Genomic DNA, 27,630 nt, shown 5'->3' on the forward strand with positions numbered 1-27,630 from the left:
CCGAGGACGTTCACTCAAAAATTAGCTACTTAAGTCATGTGTCAAGCTGCCTGCGGTGCATTTTGACGGCCAAAAAACAGTTAATTCATATTTAAAAATGGTTAATTCCTGTTGTTTCATAAGAAATTTATCCGTGAACATGATTATTTCTAGCCTCCGTGGGCCTCAGTTACTGTCTGGACCCCAGAAAGATTTCCCCTCGTCCCTCCTTTATACGCAGCCCTGATGTGAAGCACACTGAACTGCCCCTGTGTATGAAACACTCGGTATATTCCTTTTTTAATAGTTTAAAAGGCTCTGAGGCACTGAACCTTCTCCCTGTTTTCTCAGTAAAAGTCATTCTGCACAATGGAAACGGACATTCAGCGCTGCATGATATCACATAAACAGAAGCGGCCCTCGACTGTTCATTTAGCGCCGCTACATAGCAAGTAAAAGCCTTGTTACTCATTCGCACCTTTCCGGCTCTCAGTGAAGTCAAACAGCGACGAGACGAGTGACTGAACTACATTGTTTCCCTCCCCATCTGTCTGACTGCGACTGCTCGTATCAATATGGTAAATGTAAGATCCGCTGCTTGTTTAGTCGGCACTTTAATCCTGCCAACCTGCGCTGCTTCCAGCGAGAAGAAGCGAAGAAAATGAAACAAAAAAATGGAAAATAACATCAGGCTTTCATCTCTGGCTCAGAGGTACTTCACTAAAACACGACGTGCCGGTCTGATAGAAGATGAAACAGGACCTCACAGTATCCCAACAATAAAAGCTGCCTGTGTTTTCTCACCACACTCCCTGAATGTAAAAGCTGTTTTCTGGGATTGATATCTGAGGGCAGAATTCACACATTAATCAACATTAGTGAGCGAACGTTCCTCTTCTGGTCGGGTTTTCAGCTGCAGTCTCTGGGGCACGATGTTTAAAAGCCCATTTGAAATATGTGGGCTTGTTCCAAAATGTATTGAGAAAATCAATGCCACGTTCCAGACCCTCTCTGCAGCGCTCGCCGTGTGAGAGGAATTAATTTACTGAAAGCACAGCCTCTGAAAACACTTACACAGAGCTGGGGATAGAAAAACATGGAGTCTCAGTCGGAGCACAGACTCAGAGCAGTGTTTCGGTGATTAATACGACCACTTCGGCAGTATTTTCTTACTTTTAATTATCAACTGTGAGGAAACGGCGAGACTTAAATAAAAAAAAGGATGATAAATATGTGTTGTGTAGAAATGTAATTACAAACAGTTATTTTAGTATTGATTAGTCAACAAGTTTGTGAGATCACTGCTGCCCACTGGATCATCCTCATAATAAATATGAAGAGCTTATGCTTCTTGTAATATTTTCCTATATTTGCCAAAACAATTTCGCATGTTTGATACTCAAATCCATTCGAGCAGCACGGACTGGGATTAAAAAATAATTATAATAATAATAACAAATTCATTATTCTGTATTATCATAATCAGTTTTGGCCCCAAAAGCAAAGTTACACTTTTCTGAACAATGTTTCTACATTTAAATTTGAATTCAAATGAGCTTTATTGGCACTAATGTTCCTAATGCTGCTCCTTTAAATATTTCAGTTAACTTCACTCAGGTTGTAATAAGTTCAAGGTCTTTTTTTGACATTTTCTGTTTTGTGAAACCAATTTTTAAGTCAACTCAACATCATTAATAACCTTAAATCAACGACTGTTCAGTCAGACTAATGAACATTAAAAACAAATTTGATTTCCTTTCACATTTTCTCTGTTCTTAGTTCATCATTTCACACAAACAAACAGCTGGAGTTGCTCCTAATGGTGATAATATGAGATATATTAGCGTATTATAGCAAGTTTCCGTCACTTTTTCTTCCAAACTATGAAAAATAATGGTCTTAGAAAAGCTTCAACTCTCAAACAATGCACACTAGGACGTCTGCTGATATGCTGACCATGTTTCATTAGAAACGTAATTCAACGAGTTGATTGAACTCATGCACAGTCGTTCACCCAACTCATCGTTTCAGGTCAAAAGACTTTGAAGAACTGAGTTTGTTGAATTTGTAATAAACAAAACTTGTATATAAGTCTTAAGTTAAGTTGATTCCATTACATTCCTGAATGATTTGGCTGCAGTATGTTACATTATTGCCGAAGCTAAATAACATATAAAAGGTTTTCCACTGAAATTTTAAGATCATTTAGCTTTGACTCCATATCTTGAAGCGCACACACAGAACAGGAACAAATATGGGCTACATAAGAGCGTACATGAAGATAAGTATGTGTACGTTCAGATAAACACGTACTGAACATGCACAACTACACAGTTATTGGACAAAGGCTATAAAGATCTCTGCAGGGTTAATTTAGCATAGAGAGACTCAGCACATCGGTTCATAAAACACACAAACCTGCTGCAGCTCCTGAACTCTGTGTGTGTGTTGTGTGCCTCTACGTATCCCGGAGGTGTGTTTGATCTCCTGACTGTGATAATGTGATATCCAGCCCCTGTCTTTGATCCCCTCATCACTATAAACACTGCTGATGCCTGGTAAACACACACTGCCATTAACGCACTGATAGCACTGCCCTGTCTTGCATTTGTGTGTGTCTGTGTGTGTGTGTGTCAGAAAGAGAGGCAGAGATGGAGCTACCTTTAATTACTGTCCACGGGAGAGGCAAAGTGAGTTTAAAGGCATAAAAGCCCCTTTAGATAACAACCTGAAAACCACAGGTGGTGGGCTGGTTCACCTCCACCTCAACCTACCAACACCAGATTAACATGAACGTGCATTTGGTTTGTGGGTCACTTCAGTTAAAACGCAAAAAGACTTTTCTCAACACAAGCTGCCGTCCGCCTCATTGTTGTGTGTCTGTGTGTGTATTTGAAAAGCAATAAATAGCAAGTGGAAACATCGGCTGTGTTTGTGCAACTCTATATTACATTAGGTTGAGGAGGACGAGGTGCGCTGGTGAGATAATGGACTAAAACGGTGGAAAACAGATGCACGGATGTGGCATGAGGACACACACACACACACGCTCAGACTACACACCAAACTCTATAGCAGCCTTAAAGATGATTACCACATCCCTGCATGTGCATCTTTGCTTTTTGACGTTAATATACAATGTATTACATGAAGATATATAATATAGAGTGAAGAAAGGGGGCGATGAAGACCATTTAAACTGTCTTCACTGTCTTAATTGCACCAATTTGTACAATTTATTTGACAGTGATGTTTTACATAACAGTGTAACACAACAGTTGGCTCTACAAACTACTAGGTTTAATGATCTCCCTGATGAGGAAAGGCTTTGTTTGCGATACGATTCAGATGACGCTGAAGACGATGTACATTTTATGATTTGAATCTTTTTATGTTTTGTGTTTAAATTAAACTGTTGTGTGAGAACAATGAATCTCCACTACGTCAACGTTTCGTGAGCTGAGAACAAACTGGTTGTTAGCTCTGCAGTTGGCAGGATAAAATGTTGGCAGTGAACATATCGCACTTTCGTTTCCAGTTGGGGAATGGTGGTGGAGTTACAGTCGAGAAGGCTACCAAGCCAGTGACCGCAGTTTGAGACTGTGTTTCAACATTTGTAGGCGTGGCACCACTGATTACTTCTAAGGAGACCTCGGGACAATTTCAAGCCCCATTCGCGGTGACAAAAACTGGATATTTTTGATGGGACGTTGGGACATCTCCAGCTATGTTTCTGGCAATCGAACAGGTATTTCTAAGCCAGAAGATGATCTTTTTCTAACCCTGACCGAGTGGTTTTTGTGCCTAAACCTCACCAGAAGCACAGCGTTGTCACAAGATACAAGATTGAACATTGAACCTAAAGAAATGTAGTTTAACATGTCTTCGGTTTGCAGGAACGTACATTCCCAACATTTATTATGGCGACTGGGCTGCAGGTTTGTGACAATGTATTTTTCAGACAAAATAAAGGCTTTTTTAAATGGTTTATTTAGCTCAGAGCTGTTCTGCTTCAGTTTTGTTGATGCTGTCTCGACTCTTTGTACTGTGGAGCCTTTCATATTCTGTCTGTCGGTAAAGAAAACATTCCAGACAAATGCAAGCGCTAATAATACTGATTTAAACCCATTATACCCATTAAACCCTGGGTAATAGCAGTAGTTTTTAATATGATGTCATGATATGCCATTTACCCAAAACTCTGCATCGACACCGTGTGACTCTGCAGTGCTCTGAGTGTTAATTACTTCCCCTTTTGAGCCAAGGGACACATGAAGCTTTGACTTAGGGCCTTTCTTTGATGGGAAGCTGTTCACATCATAGTCAAACCCACAGTGACATCACCATCCTGGGTATTGTCTCTATATGGCTTTTCTCTGTACCTCCATGAGATTATTTTTGAAGCAAGCTGTGGCATTTTCAAACCCCAGCAGAGAGCAGATCTCAACGCATGAAAAGCTCTTGGCTGGATGGAAACGAGAGAACAGGGCAGAGGAAAAAAGGAAAGGAGAAGAAAGGAGAGGACAGGTGTGATTCCCACTGAGCTTTCTGTACAGACCTCTGAGGAGAGGCAGAGAAAGAAAAGCAGAAAAAAAAAAAGGTGAAAGTACAGAAGAGAGCAGCAGAATCTCTCCGGTGTGTGTTCGACCTGAATCCCAAATCAACAGGCCTGTTAAAACATGAGCGATTAGGGAGCAGCTCTGCGTTTTGTCACATTAGAAATATGATAGAAGAGCGACTGATGCTTTGATTTTATTTCTCGCAGCGTTGCCAGCTGTAAAGTGCCCTTTTCTTTGCCAACTCTAAAGTGCTCTTGTCTGGGCTATCATATTAGGCTCTGCATAAAATAAATATGATTCAAATTGCACAAAAGTCCAATAAGATGAATATCACAGCTACTCTGTGAAGTTCTCTAGCCTATAATATCGTAATTGTCTCGCCTTTATTTGTATTTGTGGCATTCAATGCTGCGCTCCTCAAAGATCACCTGTCAATCAAACAGTGCTGAGTGTCGTCTTTACTTTCTGTTCAAGTTTTGGTTTCTCTAGCTGATGCTCTTAGTGTGTCCCAATTCCAAACCACATACTTATTAGTGTTTTTACAGTTAGTTCACAAGAAATTAACACATTTTTTTTGTTTTTTAACAGTCTGACTTGTCACAGATGTTGATTGTTGGTATAAGCCAGGCATTGGGCTCTTAAATCTGGCTGCATTCTCCTCCCCTCCACTATCTGTATGCTATCAATTTAAAAATCCCCTTAGCTAAGGGAAACAACAGCCTCCAAGCTAGCAAGTTACAGCTGAAAACAACCCTAACCTGGTCACTAACGGTGCAAGCACTAACAAGCTAGCAGTTGTAACCTTTTCTTTTGTGAGGATCGAGCCATCAGGGCTCGCCTCACCACATGTTTTAAAAGGCCCCCCACAACACTTTTTTGCAGGGGCACCATAGCAAGACAATTGTGATTGGTAGCCTGAACGCTCTCCAGGAAATCATACAGTAGGCTACTCGCACTGTTGAACATCAGTCAGACTTCAAATTTAGAATAGAAATAAATCAACTTAACTGAGTGACTGTGACAATTTATTTTCTTGCTGTGACAGGCTTTTCCTTTTCCTGCTGTGACAACGTTTTTCTGGTGGTATAATGACCATAAACACCCCAAAATCAGGGTTTTTGTGATGTTACATTATCAAAATCTGCTCAGAATTAGCATGAATTATGGAATTGGGACGCACATATTATCTTATGTGTTATTCTTTTGGTAACAACACAACAACTGCATTAGCAGATCATTCATGACCTGACTATGGTGCGAATGAACCCTTTCATACATAGGGTTGTCATTTATGCATGAAGGGGTTAATGTGCTGTCTGTTGATTCAGGATTCTCTAAAACCTCATGAGGTGCGTCACTCTCAGTGCTGATTGGCTGTCACACCTGTCCGTTCCTTCCCGCTGCGTCTCCATTCGGGGGTTTCGAGCAGAAGGTAGAAGGAGGACTGCTTATTGTACTCCTCCCGGTCTAAGATCCTAACGGTTATGCTCTTCCTGTATGGGACACACACGTACACACACGTACACATAGAGGGAGGTGGTGAATGCATGCATGGTAAACAAACACCATGGTAAGGTATGCGCACGCGCACATAAAAAAAACCCAACACACACACACATATATATGAGGTGGAGTGGCGGATGTGGTGGGATGAGATGATCCACATCCTGCTGCATGTTCTCAGTCAGAGTAAAGACACATGAGGAGGTGAAGAAAGATTCTCCTTCATGTGTCGAGAACATGCAGCCTCTGTGGACACTGTGGCGGACACTCTGGGGTCACGGGGTCACGAGGCTCACCACCTTCCTGACCTTTGGTGTCGTTGCTCTCAATCAGGCGAGGCTCCCCGACCTCTACGTAGAAGGTTTTGTTCTTCTCGTACTCCTCGTCGTCGATTACTCTCACCTTGATGATTTTACTGGACAGGAGGAGGAGGAGGAGGAGGAAGGAAAAGAGGAAAAGGGAAGAAAAGAAGGCAGAAAAAGTCAGGAAAGGACAGGCTGGAAACTGGAAGTTCAAGAGGAAACAGAAAAGAGCAGCGTTTGGTTTCCCGCAAGCACCTATTTTTCAAAACCTCCAACATCATCTCCTTGTTTCTCAGGCTTTTTACCTTTGTCTGATAACATCTTACACATTTCCACCTCATCTAACCACAGAATCAGATGTCAGGTAATGTTTGGTGTTATCGGAACAGCTCACATCGTTCTGACAAGATCGATCTGATAAGCTCGTCGCTCTGCCAGCCTGCCGTCCTGATCAAGGCTCAATTCAATCTTCCTCTGCAGCCTGACTTTCTCCTTTAACTTTGTCACTGCTACAAACTGAATGGAGCTGGGAAGTGGTCGCAGAGTTTATCACTTCTATTAGTAATTTTAGCACGTGAACAGGCATAAAGAAACCTTTACGATCCTGCAGGAGGTTTGCAATTTTAGTATTGTTGAACATAGTTCTTTTCACTTCCAAAGACTATTTGACAATATAATGTAGTCCAATTGAACGACAATTGTTGAAGTCTAAACAAAAGAGGACTTTCTCTTGGTGCTTGTGGGAAACCAGGACAATTCACCCTCAATTCAGCCAGTCAAAGACCTCGATTTTCATCAAAAATCTGCAGTAAAAGGCTGTAGTTAAAAATTACAAAGTCCACCCATTATGAGCACTTTATCAAATGACTCTTTTCACACCGTTGGCTGAATTCAGGGTGAACTGACAGTCTTTGAGGTTGAATCGGCATTTAGACAGGTCTGAGACATTAGAAGAATAAGAAATCACCCAAGACCAGATGCAATGAAAGGAGAAACAAAAGCAGGAAAATAACAATGAAGAAGGAGGGAATAGTTTAAACAGAAAGAAAAGTCTGCTGCTGCTGCTGCAAGTAACACCTTCAACACCTTCGACTAACACCCTCAACAAGACACAGCAAAGACACCAGTCTAACCAACTGTCAGCTCAATGAAAACAATCAACATGCAGATAAGCCGCAACTGAAACAGCAAATAAGCGATATTATAGTTTATCTTTAAACAACTTCCTTACAGATAAACTTCAACCTTTCAATGTCTGATTTATCTAACAGCAATAAACCAGCCTGCAAACTGTAACATCACTCTGTCGATGAGCGAGCCGATGATTTACTCCTCTGCAGCCGAGTTTTCACCAACACTTAAACCGCCAAGTGAAGCTCCTGTTATTGACCAACCAAACGCTCCAGTGGACGGAGAGTGTGTGTGACTGTGTGTGTTTATTGTGGCGCTTGGCCTCAGTCATATTTGGCAGTGAAGCTACTGTAATATCTGAGGTCACAGGGCTATGGAGCGGGACAGAGAGTGTGTGTGTGTGTGTCTTTACAGTGTGAGTGAGTGCCTGTGGATGTTGTGTGTGTGTGCGTGTGTGTGTGTGTGTGTGTGTGTGTGTGTGTGTGTGTGTGTGTGTCCATTCTCCACCCTATAGGCAAGATTATGAGTATTCTCTCAGATGTCTTTGTTGTTGCCTGCAGTGGATTTTGGAGAATATGGCTTTTGTTCCAGACTGGAAACACAGATACACACACACACACACACACACACACACACACACACACACACACACACACACACACACACACACACACACAGGAGCTTATACAAGCCACTAGCCTGCGACCTGTTTTGAATCGTCAGCAGGCATCGTGTTAGCTGCACCGAATTCGAATCCACGCTCGCATGCAAGCAAACAGTCTGCAGTGGTGAAAATTAAATATTGATATTGCGTTAATGATACACACATGTGAATAATCCAGTGAAGATGTTTGGCTTTGTGCATCTTTTGTTTATGAGTTCATCTAGTTGCCTTTTCACTAGTAATTGAATGTAATTATTCTCTCTGTACGCGAACAAAAGTTATGGTTACAGATTTTCTCCACCGTCTCTTTCGAGTGCAATTTCTTTGCCAAAAAAGAGACAGAACACACAGTCGAGTGAGGGGCGTCTCACCAACCTCCAATCAAACTGTCAAAACTAGGTAGTGCTGATAAACTATAAACCAAGATTCTATTACTTCACTGCCTGTTTCTTCCCAAAATGTTTCCAGAAACATTTTAGTGTAACGTTCAGCTGCAATAGCGTAAGTTAGTGAACCCGAAGTGGCGGCCATATTGTTCCTGTATTGTGAAAACAGTGCAACAACAGTGCTGATCATATATGATATTGCTTGTTACCGGCTGGCCTCCTGACTGTTTCCTGTTTCAAAACGGACAACGAGCCAAAGTAAGCACCGTGAAACTCGCAGTTTGTCTCCCATCGTCAAGAGTGCGTCATAGTTGTTACCACAGTCCTTTATTTCTGTTTTCTCTGGTCATCTGGCACCAATTTTCAAAAATAAATCTTTCTATTACAGAAACAGCCCAGTTTTTATGCAAGGGCCGTCTGTCCAACGGTTACACACTTCTTTAAGTACAGTACATGAATAAATCTATACTTGTAATTCCTCCCACCTGCAGCCTTGGCAGCAGCAGCAACCCCTTTGATGACAGAAGACATAAGCAGCCTACTAATCATCTAATTACACACAGGAACATCACAGGTTAATCTATCAGCTGCATAATGCACAGCAGAGGGTGAACCATTAAAGCACCATATGCAAATATCAACACACACACTCGAGTGTTGGGGGTTAACTCGTTACAGTCGAGGTAAACCCATTTATCACTGTCCAGAAATAGCAGATGGAGATCAGTTTTCTCCTTCTGGCCTTGAGAAACTCAAGACCGACAGCCAGTTAACACTCAGAGCTGGACAAGTGATGGAGCGAAACCCTCCCCTGCCTCAAGGTGGAGCCCTTGAGCAAGGCACTCAACCTCCCAAAACATGAATGGAGGGGCTCAGGGAGCAGCAGTGTTTACATCCCCACCGGGAATATAATTCCTGCTGCTACTACTTCAATTAATACAAGGTCTATTATCAGTGGAGTAGAAGTACATGGGGAATACAGTTTGTACTGTGTCTATGTTTCATTTTTCTACGAGGTAAACGAAGTCCGTGTTCCCCCTCAGATGTACCAACTTGTAGATCGGCTCCCTCTCTGAGTGGGCGTCCTTCCCGAGCAGCTACGTGCACCTCGACTGTTCTGCACCCACGCAGCTATCAGAGCTCTCATCAGCAGTCCACAGCCACCTCAGTGGTGACAAGCAAATCCAAGCTCGTTCAAAAACACAACGTCGAATCGATGATTCACGAGACCAATGTCTTCAGATGACTTTTTAAAGATTTTTCACAAATTATAAACATGACGGATCTGCACAGCGTTGAGAAAACAGATGACCTCCGAAAGTTACACAAATCACTCTACTCCCATGGGAATATGATTATGGGATGTATTTCAACATTTCAATCAAGTCGGCTACAAAACAAATGTTTTTGTGTTATAATGTCATCAAAGTCTCCATTAAGACACTTTTTGCCAGCGATCGTTTTTCTGACCTGAGATCGGAGGAAACTTAAATGACTCTGCGCGGAAAGAGAAATAAAAAATGTGATTTAACTCTCCATAAATGTGTCGACAATGAATCACTTTGCAGAGACAGACTGGTGGACTTTTTTCCCTCCACAGTTTTGGGAATTACTCCTCTGTTGAAGCTGGCAAACCTCGCAGATGACCAACTCGCTGGAAAAACACACGCGCATGCCGACACACATATTCTCACAAAGCTTATCCAGGCTGAGCACCGACGCAGACACTGACATCAAACGCGAGCTATCGTCTTTTGATCCGCATCGCTTTTCTCTCTCCTGTTTCACACGCAATCAAATAGATGAACGCACACATGTACACACACGTGCACTTCCCTCCACATGACAAACACGCTGCCTGCGCAGTACACTGTCCCGTTGCCACAGCAACGCAATGTTTGGGTAACCAACAGGGGTGGAGAAGATTGTTTCCAGACCGATGATGTGTGTGCGTGTGTGTGTACTGACAAGTGAGTGTGTTTTAGAGAGAGAGAGGTCAACTACTGTACAAAACTACACTGAGTTGTATTTGTCAGTGTATATAGGAGTGTGTGTGTATAATAAAGTGTGTGAGAGAGACTCCGATATTACACAGTGGCTTACATTGTTTGTAGTAAGCACTGCCTCGTTGTGCGTCTGTATCCCATCAATCACATGTTACTCTACAAAACACATACACGGTGTAGTGAGAGCAGTGTGAACAGATGTTTCTGTGAGTGTGTGTGAGTGTGTGTGAATGCCATGCGAAGGTTCAGTAAGGATAATGGAGTATGACTTGCACAGAGAAACATGCGACGGTGGCACGCTGACTGTGGAGTTTACACTCTTACACGCATGCAGGTTTGTGCTTAGATACTTGCGAGGCCCTCGCTGATGCAGTGCAGTCCTCAGTCTCTTACTGTGACCTTAAACCGAGCCTTGCTGCTAACATTAACCCTTAGACCAACCCTTAAACATACAACATGTAACTTCTGGCGCTAGGGGACTCTCAAGCCGGATGCAGAGCCAGACCCTCTGGAGGAATGAACGCCCAGGCTGCATCCAAATCTCCACCGTCCGGACTTACTGACTGAGCCCTCGCGGACTTCAGTCATCACGTCATGTCTGCCAGTGTGGCAAGAGGCATTTTAGCGTACTGCTGATCAACTGTGAGGTAATCTCGCCGTTTGGGGCAACTAAACTAAAATGATGTCTTCGCTTGTGGTTAATACACCGTTTAACAACCACCAACGCTGATGAAAATATATCTGAAGTGGTAATGTTTAGTCTTGTTCGCCAATTTCCCCATCCGGGAAGGAGCGATGGGAGACAAAATCAAACATATCGTTACCTTGAGTAAAGTTTTTCTGGGTTTGAACATTGTAGGAAACATTTGGGAGTCGTCTTTAAACATTTTAAAACAGAGTTCCTACATATTATATCTCTAACTCCCTTTTGATAGAAGGCCCAGATGAAATGTCCTCAGTTTCCAAACAGGCTCTCACTCTCATGGTTTTGCAGTCAGACTGGTCCTCGCAAACAAATACCTTAACACACACACACACATACACGAGAGGTGGTATCACACTTGCATGGCAGCATTCGCAAATGTATCACACTTGTATGCTTTGACACCCACACCTGAACATACTCAAGGAATTTCAGCTGCAGGAATTCAGAAGTGCACACACACACACACACACACACACAACCAGACACACACATTACTTCAGGGACCACAGAGTACATCTGTGTTCCCACAGAGATGTCCTCCGTCTGACTTTGCTAAAAAGCATCAGAAACAAGCGAACCTCTGAGCAGCTGTGACAGACCCCTCCTCCATCACACTCGCTTCCTTACCCTCCGTTTCATCCGCTGTTGTCTTTCATAAACAAGATTCCTGCAACACTTTTAGCACTTGGCCTCTGTCGGGGTTTATAAAACACTTCACCGAGAAAGCCTCTGTAGAATTAGCCATGAGAATAAGAGATAATGGAACAAACGGAGAATGGATGATTCAAAAACAGCTTAACTGAGTCATGCTAAAGTAGCGGATAGGTTCATAAACTATAAACACGCGGCGGTGCCAGTAGGTGATCTGAATGTGCCAAAATAAAGTTTCATTGTGTCTGTTCATGTTGGTGACATTCACTTTTCCTTTTTGCTGATCAAGTTTATTCATGTTTGGGTTTCTGTTTTCATGATTTTCCACCGCCGTCTCCACGCAAAACAAATGATTCTGCAGGTTTTTGGCTCTGGTGCTCCTGCAATTTGGACCTTGAATATTTGCCATGATGCCTTGAAAACAGCAACTGTCGGAGCTCGTATAAAAAAGGAGTAGATCGCATGATTTGGCTCCGAAAGATTATCCACATGTTTCTATTATCCCATGTTAACACTTGTGATCATGATAACCATGAAATGCACTATTTATTTCCAAAGAGGGAACAGGGGAAGGTACGTGCCGGTGTTTGGCAGTTTTGCAACGGGAGACTGGTTAAAGCTTGACTCTGTTACCCACAGCCAATTTGCAATCAATGTCTTCACCTGATATCTTAAATTTCCCGTGTAATTAACAATTTTGCGGTGCTGCACAGAGAACAATCTACTGCTCAATGTCAACAAAACCAAGGAGCAGATTGTTGATTTAAGAAAGAAGGAGGCAAAGATACACACCCTCGTCTACGAGGTGGAGCTGGTAAACAGTTACAGGTTCATGGGAACCAATTTGACAGAGAACATGTCATGGTCATCACCCAACGGCTGAATAAAAGTACAGAAAAGGCTCTGCTTCTTGAGAAACCCAAACTGGCATGGCTCATACAGGCCCAGGACAGGAAAAACCACCCAGAACATCATTGGTACCCATCTACAGAGCATCAGTGATGTCGGTGAGGTGTCTGCACAAAGCCAAAAGGATGCTAAAGTCTCATTTCACATGTAAAATGAACAAAATGTACGTGCTTTTTCTGTAGGGACAAGTCGTGCCAGGAGCACAGAAATACATAAATATTTTTGGTGTTTATGTTTTCATCACTTCCACATGACTCAACTGTGTGGCTGCCTCTGCCACTGTGATAGGGGACCTTCAAAGCTACGTCCTGTCTTTGAGTGATTTTTTCCATTTGCTATTTAAACGCGCCCTTTCAAGTTCCACGTACTGTATCTTGTATCTAGCTGGGAAAACAAAGTTGCCAGTGTGTCGTTACCCAAAGGGCCTCTCTGTTTCACGGCACACATTTGACGCTAACAAAGCACTTTCCTCTGCTTTGCACACACAAACACAAATACACAGGAAGTTGTAAAGCACAACAGGCAGCAGCAGTGCCGGTCAGCCCCCCTCTCCTCAGCAACCTGCCTTAGCGACGTATTTGGATCGGAAAATTTGGGTTTGGGAACCAGCGCTTTATTTTAGATTTGAGGAAAAAATGCTGGCGCGTGTGTCTGTGTGTGTGTGTGTGTGTGTGTGTGTGTGGATGGATGGATGGGAGGGGGGATAGTGGACAACCAGGTCCAGTTTACATGACAGTGATGGAACAAACCTGTTGGTTTATCTTTGTGTGTCTGTGTGTGTGTGTGTGTAGCTGTGATAACAATCCTAACATTTGAAGTAACTTATTTCAACACGTGCAACACAAGAGCACGCATGTTTTCACGCGTGTTCACATGTTTGGATGTAACTTCTATAAAACCTGGTGTCTACATGTGAGGTTGCTGGGAGAGGTGTGTGTGTGTGTGTGTGTGTGTGTGTGTGTGTGTGTGATTGAAACTGGCTTTTCAGACTGTGAACTGGTTTGTTTGTGTGGAACAGATTGCTGGTGGGTGGACTTTGGTCGCAGACTAAACAAAGGAATTGTGTGTGTGTGTTTGTGTGTTTGTATGTGTACATGGGGCGTTCTCGTGTTGATGGATAAACGAGTGTCAGCATGGGTGCCTGTTTGTTTGTGCACATGTGCTGGGGTGTGTGTGTTTGTGTGTCATGTCAGCTGAGATTTTAAGAGTCGCTGTTTAATATAGAGTGAAAACAGAGTGTGTACTCTGTATAAATGTGTATCTGACGGTGAAAACAGAGTGATTTTATTTGCTGGAGTGTGTTTATGCTTATGTGTGACAGCTTAACACAGAGAGCACTACAGTAACTGTGTGTGTGTTTGTGTGTGCGTGTGGGTGTGCGGCTGTTTACATGCAGTGGTTTTATAAGACAAAGCTGATAATGATGTTGGCCGCAGTGGGAAACCACAACAATAGGCCCGACAGCGCTCTGCCAGGCCTCCTCTAATAAGCTCCAGTCTGCTCACTAATACACATAATCCTGACTTTATGGAGGCTAATGGAAACACAAAAAAGGTTACACACACACTCACACACACACCTGCTGCAGGGCTGCTATGGGTCCCACATGGATGACAGGTTTCACATTGTATCCCTGAGTGTCTCTCTGCACCTCTTACTATCATTCTGTGCTTTTTTATGTATTATATATTTATATAATATATATTTATGCACATGTTATGGATTATTATCTATACTGTGAACGTTTGCACATTACATCCCCTTTATTCTGGACACTTTACAGCTCTTTTCATAGTAAAAAAATACTTTTTTCTTCATCTTTATTGTAAAATGTTCTACTTTCTATTTATGATTCATGTTTTTTACATCTTTTTTTTCTTATTTTTATGCACCAACTTAAAAAACCTACTTGGCAATGAAACCTGATTCTGACATGAATGGAAGTTGTTTATTTTGCCACGCTGTATGACTTGCTTAGAGAGTTATAAAGACTTTGATTTAACATTTAGCATATCTAGTTCACTGAAGCTTGTCATTCCTCACACAGTATTTGTCTGGCAGCTGTTTCATGATTAAAACGGAGGGGGGCAACGGCATGACGAGCAAGGTATGTGTCATAACTGTATTTAAATATGAACTTCAGTCATTTCCTTATAATGAGGGATTTAGACAGTATTGTATGATATTGTAGTTTTCAATAGAGGTGGTTAAAAACTCCTCTTTGGTTTCATAAACTTCTGGATGTGGGCGGTGCATTCACAAGCTCTCGGCAGGGTCATTCAGACAGAGGAGAGACAGACATCAACTGCCTTCATTAAATAATGTTTAGTGCACATTTTAAAATATTTAAAAAATCTACTACTGATCTACTTTATTTCAATGTTCAATGTGCATTTTTTTTTAAACCTACACGATGTTAGCTATCCTAAACTTTTCCTTTAAAAACATTACTAACTGATTACATATGAATACTGGAATATAGATAGACTAAAATATATACCCAACTAAATCAAAGGGCTAAATAATAATCGTAATGTATTAATAAACAGATTTCGTGTGTTAACTTCATATCAAAATATGCAGGCGGGGGGCCTGAAAAATAGTCTGCCCAGTGAAATCTATCCATTTAATCCGGCCCTGCACAAGCTGCTCTATCTCATCTCTCACGTCTGAGATGTCAGAGTTTCCTTTGCTCATTCTTCACAACTTTAATCTGTTGTAACAGCGAGATAAATTACATAACAGGAGAAAAGTGAATAAAATGCTCACTATTATTTATAATGTTTCTAAGCAAGCTCAGAGTCTCAGGGTTTATTTTCATTCTGTAATCTAATGAATGAAAAACCGTCGGCTGCCTGAGGGAGAGAAAATAAATCCTCAACCTGTGGTTTTTAAGAATTCTGGGTATGAATGAGAAATATGGTTGTGTTCAAGCTCTCAGATGCCTGGAGGGAAAAGTAAATCAAGGCTTCCAGGAGTCAGCTGTTGGACTAAAAGTTGGACTGTGAATGCATTTATTCAACAAAAAAACTTTAGTGTAATTACCTGTTTACTGTTCACTTTCGGGAGACTTTTACTGCCTTCCCAACAGAGCCAGAAGGTCGGTGAGGAACTGCAGTGACAGCCATTTTGCTTGTTTTCTCAGCTCATAGCTCCTGTATCAGTCTGATACTGAGCAGGGCCGTAAAAATAATGTTTATGCTAATGGTCATTTTTATTGGACAGCACTATGCAAAACAGTTGGCCGAAGCCATAAACCGCAGTCAGTCTCCATTTTTGTCTAGCTGCTGTGTGTGTGTGTGTGTGTTCGTGTGTGTGTGTGTGTGTGTGTGTGCGTCAGAGCCTCCTCTGTGTCATTTAAACTATTTTCTATCATCACAGGGAGTTTCCCTATCTTCTCCCTCTCTCTCTCGCTCTGCCTTCATTCCTATCTGCAGTATATCTTGTTAACCTAATAAGGAGCTCGGAAAATCCTGGGGACTCCCTCACACACACATGCACACACACACACACACACACACACACACACACACACACACACACACACACACACACACACACACACACACACACACACACACACACAGCTTCACACAGGAAACATCTATGAGGAGCTTGTAAATCTGATCGAATATAACACCAACTTCCCAGGAACTGATGGAAGCTGTTTCTAAGTGACATCCTTTTTTGGTAGCTTAACACTTGTGGGCGCGTTGGTCTTTTGTGTGTGTGTGTGTGTGTGTGTGTGTGTGGGAACAAGGAACAACACCTTCTTGGGATTGTTATCAAGGTCTTGCAGTTATTTCTAGATCATGACATCATTTAAGTTTTAATTAAGGATGTAAACTGAAGCTTACACGTCAAAAAAATCTAAATTAGCTGCTTCTAGCGAAAAAAAAGTGTATCACTGTGTGTAGAAAGAAGACGGTCCTCAAAACATTACAGAGACAAGCATTTAGTACACCTTTTAAAACAGTTTAATTTATCAGCGTGAAATGGGTTCGAAGCTTTGTGACTAGCCAATGGGTCACAAGTTTCTTCCCCCCCCTCTGTATTCGGATGCCACTTCCCCTCTGGCTGTCTGTTTCTCAGGATTGGACGTCATTTCATTCAACAGAGTTATTGAGGAGGGTGGAAAAGCTCTCCGAGCTAGCGAACTCGCTAACGTCAGTTTCCATGTCCGTGACACCTGAACTGATTTGCAATTGTCAGCTTGGTCGTTCACAGAATATTAAGGTGACACAGTTCGTGGAAAAGAACAATTTGTTCTCTTGATCCCTGTTTTATAACTGTAAGCAAATGATTATAGAGGAGGAGGAAGAAGAAAAAGCAGATACAGCTGATCAGCAACTGTCTCCACTTTGGACTCTCTGTTCCCTTCCAAGTCAGCACCGTCAGGGTGGCGTGCTGTTGGTCAGTGGTGCAAATTAGCGTGTCGCCGTTCACCAAAGTTGAAATCTTCACACAGGAATTGCACAGATTTACTTCGGCGCAATGAGGACAGAGAAATGAACTGCTTTTGCTCCATAATTTTGCCGTGTTGAACACCTTAAGCCCCCCCCCCACTTCATTCTCATGCCTTAAAATTGCAAAACTAAGCACGGACATTCGCAAACTGGAGGGAAAAGACAAAGATAGAGAGACTAATTACTGGTGTTTTTAGCAATTCCGGTCAGGATTAAATGAGAGATAGCTGAGCTCAGCAATTTACAGGACGAACACTGTCGCTTACATATGCACACACACAAAGCCAGGCCTCTAATTGCAATTAAGAGCAAGAAAATAGTGAAAAAAAAGGGGGGAAGGAGTTACACAGAACAAAGTGCAATCTAAATATAGTTCATATATCTTATTCTATACGAACTCAACGACATAATGAGGTTGCAGAGAAAGTCTGTGTGTGAGAGAGAGAGAGAGAGAGAGGAGAAGCTAAAGAGGAAGACGGGCTGTGAATGCTAATCAGCCGACGCTGCCAAACAAGATGCAGCACTCCATCATTTCCAGGCCATTTGTGAGCTCTAAGCTGAACGATGGGATCTGATGGAGAGTGACGCAGCGTCAAGTGGACTGAAGAGCCGCTGGAGCCACGAGCCTCGACTGTGGAAGTGAAAGCACCTCCTTTAACCGACTGCTCCCTCGTAATGTTCGAGAATATTCCCCCACCGCAAGAAATAAAGATGAAAAAGACCCGACACAGCAACGATTTAAGCTCGGAGGTTTTGTTTTTTGTGTTGTTACACAATATTAACTGCCCTTGGGGATTATTATATACATTTTGGTAGAAATCTGTCAGGGACAAAATGGGGTTTATATGTCAGGAGGTCTGGGATGGGGCACTTTCTTTCGTATACCCAACAACCTACCAACAAGTAGATCACTTATTCTAATTAATTACCTCAAATCTTCTTTTTCTTTTTAACATATTGCTCTTTTTACATGGTATTTTTGTTGCGTTGTTGTTTTGCACAGTAGTACAACGACAGTGAAGTATCTTGAATGTTAAATCTTGAATATTCCTGCAATCGCTTTCTGTGTTAGCACCGGGTGAACATCATGCACTGCAGGACGGTCCAGTGTGAAGGTAAGCTGTTGAGATTCTGGGTCGATTAACTGCGAAAAAGAAAGTTTTCTTTCAGCTTTCAAAGTGTGGACGAGCAACAAATGTTACACATACGGTGCGGTTGGATTCTCACACAAAAAAAACCTATTAACTGGCATAATATCACTCCAGAGACCGCTGCTTATATGCAACTGTCAGACGTCAAAGAAAATGACTTGGAGAAAGTAAAAGGATATCTTCTCTGTCATGTCGAAACGAGCTTGGTGGCAAAAGACGGATAAAAACATCCCCCAGGTGATTAAAAAGCTTTTATTGGGTACACACAAATGTTTTGGTATTTTCCTTAGAGAGTAACATATTTTTTGATACTCGACTCGCGGATACTTTCCAAAACCACCAGCAAAATGACGTGGACTCTCAGGGGAGCTTCAGTGAGAAAAGACATTTACTGTAACTTCTGGTTTTATATTTTGGCACGTCAGACGTGAACACTTTCAGCCGCCCTTCATCGAAATAACAGCCCTCCTCGCGCCTGTGTGTGTGTGTGTGGGTTCTGATTCCATATACAATCTCCACAAACAACGAGACGCCGATGTCAAAAAGTAGGGCAGACGATCTCATGGAGACGGCCTTGAAGTTCGTATTCGAACATTAAATGCAGAGGCTGAAACTGTCTCTGTTTTCTGTACGTTCATGTCTGACTTTCTCTTTATGTCTCCTGCTGCCGTCTTCCTCGTCTGACTCTTTACTTTTATTTCTTGCCCTCGACAGCAGGAAAAAAAAAAAATGCGATATCATAATATCACAGGCATATATCCAGGTCATTGAGGATGAGGAATCATGACAATATCTGTCAAATCTTTTCCAAAAATGCCTCCAATTTGGGATAAAAAATGCAGTTTTCTTTACTAATGCTGTTACATGTGCTCCATTGCTTCCCAGTCCTGCCTGAGAGTCACCATAAAGGTTGTCAGAGATGAAAAGGTGAAGCTAATTCCATTGTTGCTGAATAGGCAGAAGGAGATTAGTCTATTACACCTCCTTTCACTAACTCCCCCTCTCGTATTGCTTTTCTTGATTTACTCTCCTGATCGCTGCCTCTCCTCCCTTCAGGATACCGGACGCATTTAAACAGCAAGAAACCATTTTACTTTTCAATCCTTGGATTTTTTCCCCCTCTATCTCACCACCCTGTGTGTGTGTTTGATGTACTGTAACTGCAGTGGCATGTTTCTGTGTGTTTGTGTGTTTCCTACACTCCTTTTCTTTTCTCTCACCCTTTCTTTGATTACACGCTCAATCAGCCACTTTGTGTGTGTCTGGGAGTCAGTGTAAGGGTGTTCATGTGTGCAAGGAAGGAAAGGCGGGTCAGTGCAGACCATTAGAGAGGGCAGCGGGGAGAACCGGCGTTAGAAAACTAACAGATTACTTTGATATGGATGACGACAGGCACACAAACTAGATTCCGTTGACCTGAAAACAACCAGTTTAACTGTATATATTTACTGACTTCTGAGGCATTTCAGTTTGGATTCATCTTTACTGCTTAAGGACGTCCTGCTGCGCTGCTTCTGCATTGCACTCGATCGCTCGTCAACCAAAACTGACCCTGTTTTTTGCTTTTAAATGCAAACGTCACTGTTTGTTACAGATTTATCCCTCTTAATGTCGCGTGCACAGCTAAGCTAAGCTTGCCGTGCAATAGACTGAGTCAAAATAACCCATATTTTATGATGGGTAACAACAATAACATACAGTGCATATAACACTGGGTCAAAACAACCCATTTATATAAAGTTAACGCAGTATTGTTGCTGTGCTGTATTGGTACAAACTTTTTATTTTAGTGTGTTGTATTGAGACAATTTCCAGACATGTTTTCATGATATTTTTGATGAGAAGTTAGCAGCAGTATTTGTGGCGACATAACAGGTATTTAAAGCCAAAACTTGATCTTTTCCAAACCCTAACCAAGTGGTTTATGTGCCTATACCTAACCAGATCACAAGCACAGCGTTGACACAACATAAAATTGAAAATTTTACCTTAAGAAACTTATGTTAAGTTTCAACATTTCTGTTGTTTGCACAGACGTTCATTACCAACATTTGTTTTTGTGAGTGAGACCACACTCAGAAATGTGAGGCGTTAAACCCCCGGAGGTCAGCGAAAACAAGCTTTTAAAAGTTGCTCTTTAAGGAACGAGCTGTTTACTCAAAAGATAAGCACTGACAGAAAGAAGCTACTTTTGCATTTGTAGATAAATTTACTAGACAATTTGGCAAAGTAGTCGGACATTAAAATAACTTCTAGAACAGGGTGACCTCTGCTTGTAATCAGCTGTCATGAGCTGTTCAGAAATAATACAAGACATGATGTAATGTCTGAAATGAAAGCACAAAAATAAACAAGTAATTCCCCCTTTTTGAAATAACACACTTGGGAGTGACTTCACTCACAAATCTGAGCTAAGTACCCAACGGAGAGGAACTTGTTAAATCAGTCAGCAGTACAGAGAAACAATGGTTTGCGAAACAATGTCGCTGATTATTGAAACGCGACTGTGAACATGTGCGACCCGCTCTAATTCTGGAGCAGGAAACAGAACTTACTGTAACCGGCCACTGGTGCTGAGTCCGAGTGCACAAAAGACAGCAGGGAGAAAAACAGAAAATGGCAGCGCTGTTCACAGGGCTGGACACCATACAATAAACCTCACTGTTTTTCTGTCGGCCGCTTGCTCTTTGCCATTTTCCTTTACAAACTTTGAAGGGGAAAAAACCCTCTTTCTGTTCTTTCTCTTTCCCCCTGTTGACATTTCCTCTCAATCTACAGATTCACTGGCTAACTTCACCCCCCCACCACCACCACCTTTTCAAACTCTCCCTCCTCCTCTTCCTTCTTGCCCTCCTCTTCCTCCGCTTGTTGGCAGATTACGTTTAGCAGTGGCACACTATTCCACTTGGCAACGCCGGCCTCCCTTTCTGCCACTTTCACACAAACTGCAAACCTCCTTCATTTCCCCTCCAATTTTCAAATGAATTTTACTGGCATGGGGTGAAGAAGCCCATTCACCTCCCTCTTCACCATCTCTCTGTGTTTCTGTTTTGAGTTTCCTTCAGAAAGCTTTATTGGCACCATTCAATGACAGTGACTCTTTTGCTCTCTCTCTCTCTCCTCCCTCTCTCTCACTCGTTGCTTTGTCTCTCGTGCTCTATTGTCAGTTCAAACAGCCTCTTTGGCACAACAAGCGCTTTAATACCGGCTGACCCGAGTGTGTAAACCCCAATAAACCGAGTTGATTAAAATGTATTGCCATTATGAAAATGTTCTTTTGTACTTTGCCTTCCTTGACCTCCGTCCTTTTCCTCTCTTTAAACCGTCCTTCCATCTATTCTCCTTCGTATTTCCGCCTCTCCTTCTCTTAATTTATCTTTCTTTGCGCTCTTTTCTTCATTAGTCTGTCCTCTCTCTCAGGATCCACTTTTCATCATTAGCACGGATGTGAATCCATCAGTCAGTTATAGTGCTGCCAGTTCACTCCTCCACTTTGTACTGTAGTGGGAATGAGAAGAGAAAAGGGTCCGATCGTTCCAAGACGTTTTCAGGGCGGCTCTATGGCTCTGCTGCCAGTTTCTCAGTGGATAAGTGGATACGAAGAAAGACCGACATAAAGAGCCAGCAAGGAAAGGTGACAACAGAAGGAGAGAAGGAAACACAGACTTCCTCCTCTTTTCTATTATGTTTTTCCAGAGTTACAGGTCGGGTCTTTGTTCCTCAGGATCGAGTAGACCCATGACGACCTCTAGTCATAAAGCAGGAATTAATTTCCTAACCAGCTGACTGACAGTTTTATGAGTTTAGGTCGGATCAACACGCTTATATGAGCATTTTATTAAAAAGCATAGTGGCGCAACGGTGCGAGTAATGTCATGTTGTTAATTACTTATATTGTGGATTTGATGAATCCTGCACTTCCCACCTCTGGGATAACCTTAACCCTAATATTTTCTGGCAAAACAAAACAAAAAATGTATTGCGGTATTGCAGGGCAGCATAAAAAGGTTCTTCTATCTGTGTCCAACATACTGTACAGTAAGGACAGTCTTCAATGCCCATACATGGCCAATGCATTCACACAAGTGACCTGTTGATCTCTCTCCTTATAAGGTTGTGTATACAACGATGAATGTATACACCAGTCAGCATTACAACATGAGGGCACACGGACAGTTGTGGAAGATAAACAGTCATATCTCCCTGTTTTTTTTCCATCCATCTACATCATTTTCTGTTTCTTTCCTTTTCAGCTGCATATGGTTGTATTATGCAGATTGCGGTCTCAATTAGTTTAGACTGCAAGCTAGAATGACACTCCAAGGCCCAACAATCCCATTTAAATCAATCAAACATAATCCAATATCAAATAAAACATTTAAATCTGCATCAAGTTGTACTCCCTCATAGATACCAGCCACCTAAAAAAAACAGATTTTTTTCATCATGATCCTTGTTTCATTCCCTGAGAAACTGATGAAAATGTCTCTGCACCAAAAGTTAATGTGGTCCATTCTGGGCCGAGACCCATCCTCTGTCCAAGTTTCGTGGAAATGTATTCAGTAGTCTTTGTGGAAAGGTCCAACCAACCAACCAACCAACCAAAAAAACAACAACCAACCAGCCAACCAACTACCAACTAACCAACCACCAATAAACAAACAAATGGACATAACCTACTTGGAAGAAGAAGAGCAAAATTAGTTTTTCTGGCCTTCATTTTCCTAAAAGACTTATTATTGATGCAACTAGATGCATCTGAGCTAATAAGACAGTGCGGGCTTTTGAAGGCCAGTAACATTTTGTTTTCATGGAAAGTAAAAATAGCAAATAGTTTCCATCCGCAAATTTTATGCATTTGCTGTTTTTATTTTATGTGTTAATCTTGTCAGCATGACAAATCTTCAGAAGATCTGTTGCGACCATCACGAGGCCCATTAATCTGTCCTGGAACAAGGCAAGCGTCCTGATTTGGGGATTCCTAACTCAGTGTGACGTAAGGGCTATCACGAGTTTAAAATAACTGCAGAGCGAGACTGATGCGGTTTCACAGATTGGTAATAAGCTGCTGTAGTCGGAGAGAAAGTCATCTGCTTCTAAACAATAAACAATAAAAGGACAAGAACTGCTCTCTAGCCCTAACCTTTTGGTTTTAATGTATGTCCATCTTTCTTCTGCTTATCCATCGTCCATCGCTCCTTCGTGTTCCAGCAGCTCCGGACTAATCTTAGTCTGTACTTGGAACAGATAGTTCTGAGGTCAGGGATTTGTTAAGCGTGTCGCAGAAATGTTGTCTGAAAGTTTTCGGCCCTTTGATGCTGTCAGGCGAAGTGAAATGTATCTCTTCCGCTGCGGAAGCATAGCTGGCCGGACACGGCTGTCTCACACACACACACACACACAGACACACACACACATGAACACACACACAACGAGGACAGACACACACTCTAACATTGGGTGAGCCTTTACATGTGTGTTTGGGATCTGAAGTTTGTAAAAGATCTGTTGTTGTGTGGTTCGAACCGTCGCTCTGCTTCGTTCATTCGCACATAGAATAACAAACACACACACACACACACACACACACACACACACACAGGCATTTTATTATCTGGAAAACAGGAATGAAATCTGACACAAAAGGCATGCCGGGCACTTGGCAGCGGGCGCTCATAAATGCACACACACATTACTTCATTTCCCGGACGTAAAAACAGCAGACTGACCTATACGCACTCTTTAAAAAGCACGTCTAACCCTCTGCAGCTCACACAAGCACCTTTATAAATCATCACGGCTCGTCTCACCGCGCTGACAGGAGAGAGAAGAGGTAAACAAGACGAGATCGACAAAAATGAGAAGATACAGAAAAAGACGAAACAAATGTATCCCCTCTCCGTGACAGAGGCATCGTATTGTAATTTGTCGAGCTACACTGGGCTGATTGATATCTGCTATAAGACAACGCTGCGATATAAAACATATTTTGAGGTGTAGAGAAAGAAAACAATCAAGTGACAATTAAAGATAAAGCCACAGAAAGAGGACTGATGTAAAGAAAAGAGGAGAGACTGTGGGTGAGGTGAACCGAGGTTGGCGTGCCAAAACGGTCCCTGAGGGAGCCACCTGACTGGCTGAGGGTCAGGGAGAGGTCAACCAATCCCAGGCAGGCGTTTTGACATGTCCATAAACAACTGGTGTTTGTGTCCTGTGTAATCTGAACGCCGCAGGAAAGCGAATCTTTAACAGCTTTGTGAAATGCGATTCAAGACTGTCAAACGCCAGAAAAGCATTTATTTCCTCTAACTTAACTGCAATCGTTCATTCCGTAAGCAAACTCGTTTTAAATCTGGAGACAAGTTTCCCTCCTCGAGTGTCTGGTCGAGAAAACGAAGCCAATTAAACCTTCAAAATGCAGCGATCCTTTTCGCATGATGAAGAGGTGAAAACTGAATTGAGATTTCATAATAAGTCATTCCCCGGGGACCTGCGTGACTGAATCAATATGTTGAAATGTGATTAACGCTCTGCCAAAGTTGGCATGCAAAACACCAAAAGCTTTATCCGTCACTGGGAGGAATCAGAAAGTGAGGGAGAAGGAGGAAGATGAGAAGAGACATTTAGCAATTTACCGGGTCTGAAGTAATCATCCGCTCTGCTCTCTGGGCTGAACACTTCAATTGAAAAACAGCTGTTGGGAGGGAACGTACGTACGGCTGATAGCAGGTCTGTCAATGTCGAGTAGGAAACTCTCCGCGCAAAAGAAACATTTTAGCTCACTTTGGCAAAGTTGTGTCCTTCTGCTGGAGTCTTTCTGAGTTTTAAGCTAAAGGAAGTGTGCACTCAGATCACAGCCCTTTTAGATTTACACCTCAGATGGGCAGCTGCGCTCGGCCTGCTTGCCATTTAAGATTTCAAAGACTCAGCTTTTAGTCTGAGGCAGCAGGAATGACCCTCGCTTGACAGCAGAATATAAAGTCGTGAAGGTTGTTGCTTAACCTCCCTAGTCATACTGCAACATCACCTGAAAATGGGGAGAGTGCTAGAAAAAAGCAGCCTTGCAGAGAATAGTAGTTAAAGGTTGTAATGAAACCATTTTCTTAATCTGATCACTGGTGAGTGGAGCTTTGGTTTGCATGAACTCAAACCAAACTGGACCTGCTGGCTAGAAAACTGCCCACCTCTCAGCTCTGCGTCCTCATTGTGCTGCTAATCACAGTGAATTTAATATTTCTCTGCCGTAACAGAGAGAAAACAAACACATCTGTAACCACGACGCAGATTACAATCACCTCTCGATAAAAACACACCAGCTCATCTAATTATCTGCTTTTCCCGAGGCTAAAAACGACGAGGGCTGAGAAACGACCGGGCCTATGATTATATTCAGATGGATAGATATTAGAGAGGAGAGCTCCGAGAGTTCGATTTTTCAGATTGCTTCATTATTTCTAGTCTAACATTAACCTATGAATTTAAAAGGAAAAAAAAAACAAAACGCTGCACCTTTACAGAGCAGAGAGACATCAATCAGCAAGCACGTGTGCAGTAATCTAAAGTCAGGCAGAGAAAATTTATGGCCTCTACCTCGCACCACAGTGAATACCATCGTCATAGCAACCAGACACAATGAACCAAAAAGCTCAGAGAGATAGCGAAGGAAGAGAGAGAAAACCTGAAAGCTTAAAAAGATATCTGAGACTAAAAAGTCGATTTTTCCGACACACAAAAAGACTTAGGCTGGTTCAAACGGACCCAAATGTCTCCAAAGTTCACCGTCCTTGGGCTTTAACTTGTTACAGAAACACACACAGTTGTGTTTCCATCACTTCGAGGACACTGCGTACAAACCCTAACCCTGCTACCCTTAAGTACTTGCCTAACCCCAACCTTAACCCAAGTCTTCACCTTTAAAATCAATGATTTACAATATTTGGGGACTTGCATTTTGTCCCTAAAAAAGGAGAGTGAGCCCCCCCAATGTGACTGTGGATAAAGATTTATGTCCCCGCATCATGTCCACACACACAGACAGTTGACCCCACTCTGCTCCCACCGTTGTTTCCCCCGAGACATGATCTGACCGTTGCACGGCCCGAGGCAACAGATGGCCTCTGCAGCTAGTGTGCCACAGATGGTTCAGAAAAATAACATCAAGGCAGTCGAACGGTAGAAACGAACAGAATAAAACAGTTTGAGGGACGTCTCAGAAAATAAACTATGAGATGTCCTGCTGCTGTGTATTATGGATACTCATCACTATTGCAAACAGTGCTACAAAGATTGGTTGTATTATGTTACAGTATCTGTCCCTTATCACCCTGTTGGATATTTAAACCCCTTAAATATTTTTTCAAAACATGAATAATTAACAAACAGATTTTTCAGCATAAAGAAGACATAAAGAAACAAAACTCGCAGGACTGTTACATCCGGAGCAAATTACCCAAACGACCAAAATAACCCGTGCCGAATGCCACCCGGAGATAATATCTAAACAAATGCTTAAAATTCACAATGCGAGAAATTGTGTCGATTTGATTTCATGCAACAAATATGGCATCAAATGTTTGGAAGAAACCAGAAATACAATTCGAATGAGGCAACATTTACATTGATTCAGTGCTTTTGTTCGTCATTTTGATCGACAAGGAAACATAATTTGATTGAGGACCATAAATTGATCGACTAAATATATCCTCAGGGTCTCAATGACCGGCGTTAACACCTCTCCGGGCTGTGAGTGTGGGTTAAGAGTTCACTGGGTCGGTGATGAGGCAATGATTGAATGCTGCTATCTGACTTGTCTCACCTGCTCATTAGGGCCAGGACAAAGGTCAGTGTGTGTGCATGTGTGTGTGGCGTGTGTGTACTGAATTATAAGCCTCAAGTGTGTTTTCATGCATATTTGAGTGTGGAGATGTCTGACGCATACAGAGCATGAACTATATGCATGAGCCAGATGTTGTGTATGTGTGTGTGAGTGTGTGTGTCATCACTCTCATACATCACTGTCTCTTAAGAGCGCCTGCTCAGCATATGAACCTCAACAAAGCTGGTCAATAAAAAAGTGAATTCCAGCTCGGGGCTTTATTCTCTTCACTAAATGTCAGTCCTGACAGGCAGTTCATTCCTGCAGCGGCCCGGGCTAATAGATTAGCTTTTGTATTGATCAGGAAAAGTCTTTTGTCATTCAATTGATTAGTCCGGCCGG

The 27,630-nt window shown here is 42.3% G+C and overlaps 1 protein-coding gene across 2 annotated transcripts in view; it reads right to left on the reverse strand.

Moving 5' to 3' along the window:
- The window catches only part of LOC311270807 (sodium/calcium exchanger 1-like), a 140,159-nt gene that overhangs the window by 38,755 nt on the left and 73,774 nt on the right, over positions 1 to 27,630 (reverse strand). Inside the window, exon 5 of one of the 2 annotated variants that reach the window (XM_084375975.1) lies at positions 5,922 to 6,031. In XM_084375975.1, coding sequence (XP_084232101.1) covers positions 5,922 to 6,031 — 110 coding nt within the window. Of the gene's footprint in view, positions 1 to 5,921; positions 6,032 to 6,349; positions 6,457 to 27,630 lie in introns of both variants that reach the window. The other variant, XM_084375976.1, reaches the window with a different exon arrangement.

Source organism: Pagrus pagrus (assembly GCF_965226575.1).
Source record: "Pagrus pagrus genome assembly, chromosome: 15".
In the NCBI taxonomy this organism is placed as follows: Eukaryota; Metazoa; Chordata; class Actinopteri; order Spariformes; family Sparidae; genus Pagrus; species Pagrus pagrus.